The 2,558-nt window shown below is 45.1% G+C and overlaps 1 protein-coding gene across 1 annotated transcript; it reads left to right on the top strand.

Moving 5' to 3' along the window:
* The first annotated feature begins 855 nt into the window (after nt 1-855).
* Nucleotides 856-1,752, top strand: LOC108383102 (uncharacterized). The gene has a single exon (XM_017639487.1). It carries the CDS (start codon nt 1,021-1,023, stop codon nt 1,597-1,599), a length of 579 nt encoding a protein of 192 aa, XP_017494976.1. The 5' UTR covers nt 856-1,020; the 3' UTR covers nt 1,600-1,752.
* The last annotated feature ends 806 nt before the right edge of the window (nt 1,753-2,558 follow it).

Raw genomic sequence — 2,558 nt, 5'->3', positions numbered from 1 at the left:
AAATCCCCGATTGGTCGCCTCTCTTTCCTTAGCTGTAACAATTATTAAATAAATTTGTTATTTTTAGTTACAATCTAGAATGTTTTCTCCTTGGCACATGACGTTAGCTTTGTATTACTTTGTTCACACCCGTTCTCTTAGACATGAAAACTCTAAAATTTGCGCTCAAAAATTATCACAAAAAAAAAGCAAAGCATAGGCACGTACCACATTCTACTACAAACCACACGTTTCAATCAATTCCCTACTTTGTACATCTACAGTATTGTTTTTAATTGCCTTTTGCCCATTTTGCGGCAAAGCCGAATTTCCATATTCCAATCGAATAGCAAGCGAACACCGAAACCACTTGCGGAACTATAAAATTAGCATAGAGCACAGCGGGCAAGAGACAGCTAGCAGCAGCGTTGGCCAAGCAATCGACACCCAGCTGACGGAAAGTTAATCATTCGATTGGTTGACCAGAAAGCTACAACAAAAAACATTCACATTTTCGCTTTCATTCTGTCAATTAACACGAATTTATCTGCTTAAACAGCGCCTCCGCGCCACGCGCGCTCCCAACTTCACATCAAGAACTTTATAGTTGGGCTGACTGGCTTGCTAGCAAATGTTCGTCACGTCTTCTCATAAAATCAGCATAATTCTCAAATGCTGTCAGGCAAGTGGATAAGCGACGACTTTACCATAGGCGGCTGCTCCAAATAAGGATGCCCGCACCGCCACACAGTTCCTGTACGCTAAATTGTTAAGCGATTGGCACATGACCGTGCGCTCGAGGCAACAGCTCCGCGGCGGAGCAGCGTATAAAAGCAAAGTGTCCAATGGTTTTCGGTGTCAGTTCCCAGTGTTCGCACTGTCAGTCACACACAGACTATTCTTTCCTAAATTGCACAATTCGAATTAACACTATCGCGAACCTTTTTAATTTGAAAAAAAAAAAATTTTCCTCGAAAAATTAAACGAATCATAAAAACTTCTTCGCACTCCACTTTTGTGTTCGCAACAAAACAAGGCAAAATGACTAAATTGCAAATTTTCGTACTCTGCGCCGCGCTAGCATTCATCGCCTGCATTGCCAGCAGCGAAGCGGAACCTCAGCAACGCGGCCAACGCGTCTACTATCGTCCTGCGGCTGCGCGCTACCAGCGTCCGCGCACCCGCTATCTTGCGCGCCAAGAGGAGGTTGCCGACGCCGTGCCCGAGGCACCAGCAGTCACCCCGTACCCCTCTGCCGATGAACTGAAACCGGCGGTGCCTTTCGATGAGGGCGCACCCGCAAACAATATACCCGACGAGGTTTATGGCCCACCAGAGGCTAACCAGCCTGATGAGGTGTACGGCCCACCCGAGGTTGATGGCAACGAATTGCCCGCTGATTTGCCTGTCGCTGCCGATGATGTGCCCGCCGCTGATCCAGCTGCTGAGAGCTTCCCTGCGCCCTTGGACGAGCAGCAGGCTCGTTTGGTTGCTGCCCGTCGCGCTGCTGCACTGCGTCAGCGCCAGCAAAAGGCGGCCGCATATCGACAAGCTTTGGCAACACGCGCCGCTGCACGCCCGCTCAAGTACAAGGCTGTTGCTGCTCCGCGCCGCCATTGAATTGCTGAATGCGCGCTGCTCGAATCTGAGTGCCGAAGAAGTGCTGCTAAAAAGTTATAAATTTTTGTAATTTTAAGAAAATTTTATCAACTTTTTAAGCTTAATTATAAAATGGAAACTTAAGAAAATCATTAAATACTATGTATGTATGTATGTGTGTAAANTTTTGTTTTGTTAAATGTTTGATGAAAATAAAGATTTTCTTGCAAAAAAAAAAGTATATTTTCCCTTTTAGTCGATATATTTTTGTTATTAAGTGGATTTGAGGAATAGTCCCAGTGTCAAGAAGAAGACTAGAATACGACTTAGAACTGAGGGCACTCATAAGACATCTGCGTATCTGGCTTAGATTGAAGTGAACAAAGCAAACCATAATGTTTACAGGTTCTTTTTCGCGTTCTGGCGACAACCAAGATGACTTAGGTGAAGATGACTCTCAGATGGAAATAAGCACACACATGAAACTGTCAGTTGAGTAGAGTTTGAGTGAAAAAGTAGCCAATCTGGCGCTCTCCATGTAGTCTACACCCATTTCAAATGCATGCGCACGTCCACTGCGTATGAAACGGACGCATTCTCATTGCCTCTTTAGTGCCACTAAGCGAAAGTTAATAATGTCGCCCAGCATCACTTCATTGCGAATACAAACAAATCGATGAAATTTAGCTGAAGAAGAATAGTTAGCTCCGCGGATTACATGAAAGCAGCGCAAGCAACAACACAAAACAAAAAGTTTCTGCGCGCAACGGCATTCAAATCAATAGGCTAACTCTAACTCGCACATCCATTGCATGCTCTTGCAATATGAACTTTGCCGCTTCATTTCCAATCAGTCGGCGCGATTATACAGCTATGTCTAAGGTACTGCAATCGCTCGTGCAAACAATCGCTGACCCACTGTTTGCTGTGCCCAGTAGTGAATACCACTCATCTATAGGGATTTGAGTAGTGTGACTCCT

Source organism: Rhagoletis zephyria, unplaced genomic scaffold, assembly GCF_001687245.7.
Source record: "Rhagoletis zephyria isolate East Lansing unplaced genomic scaffold, Rhagoletis_zephyria_1.1 Rzeph_scaffold_30735, whole genome shotgun sequence".
Classification (NCBI taxonomy): Eukaryota; Metazoa; Arthropoda; class Insecta; order Diptera; family Tephritidae; genus Rhagoletis; species Rhagoletis zephyria.
This window is presented reverse-complemented; position numbering and strand designations above follow the sequence as displayed.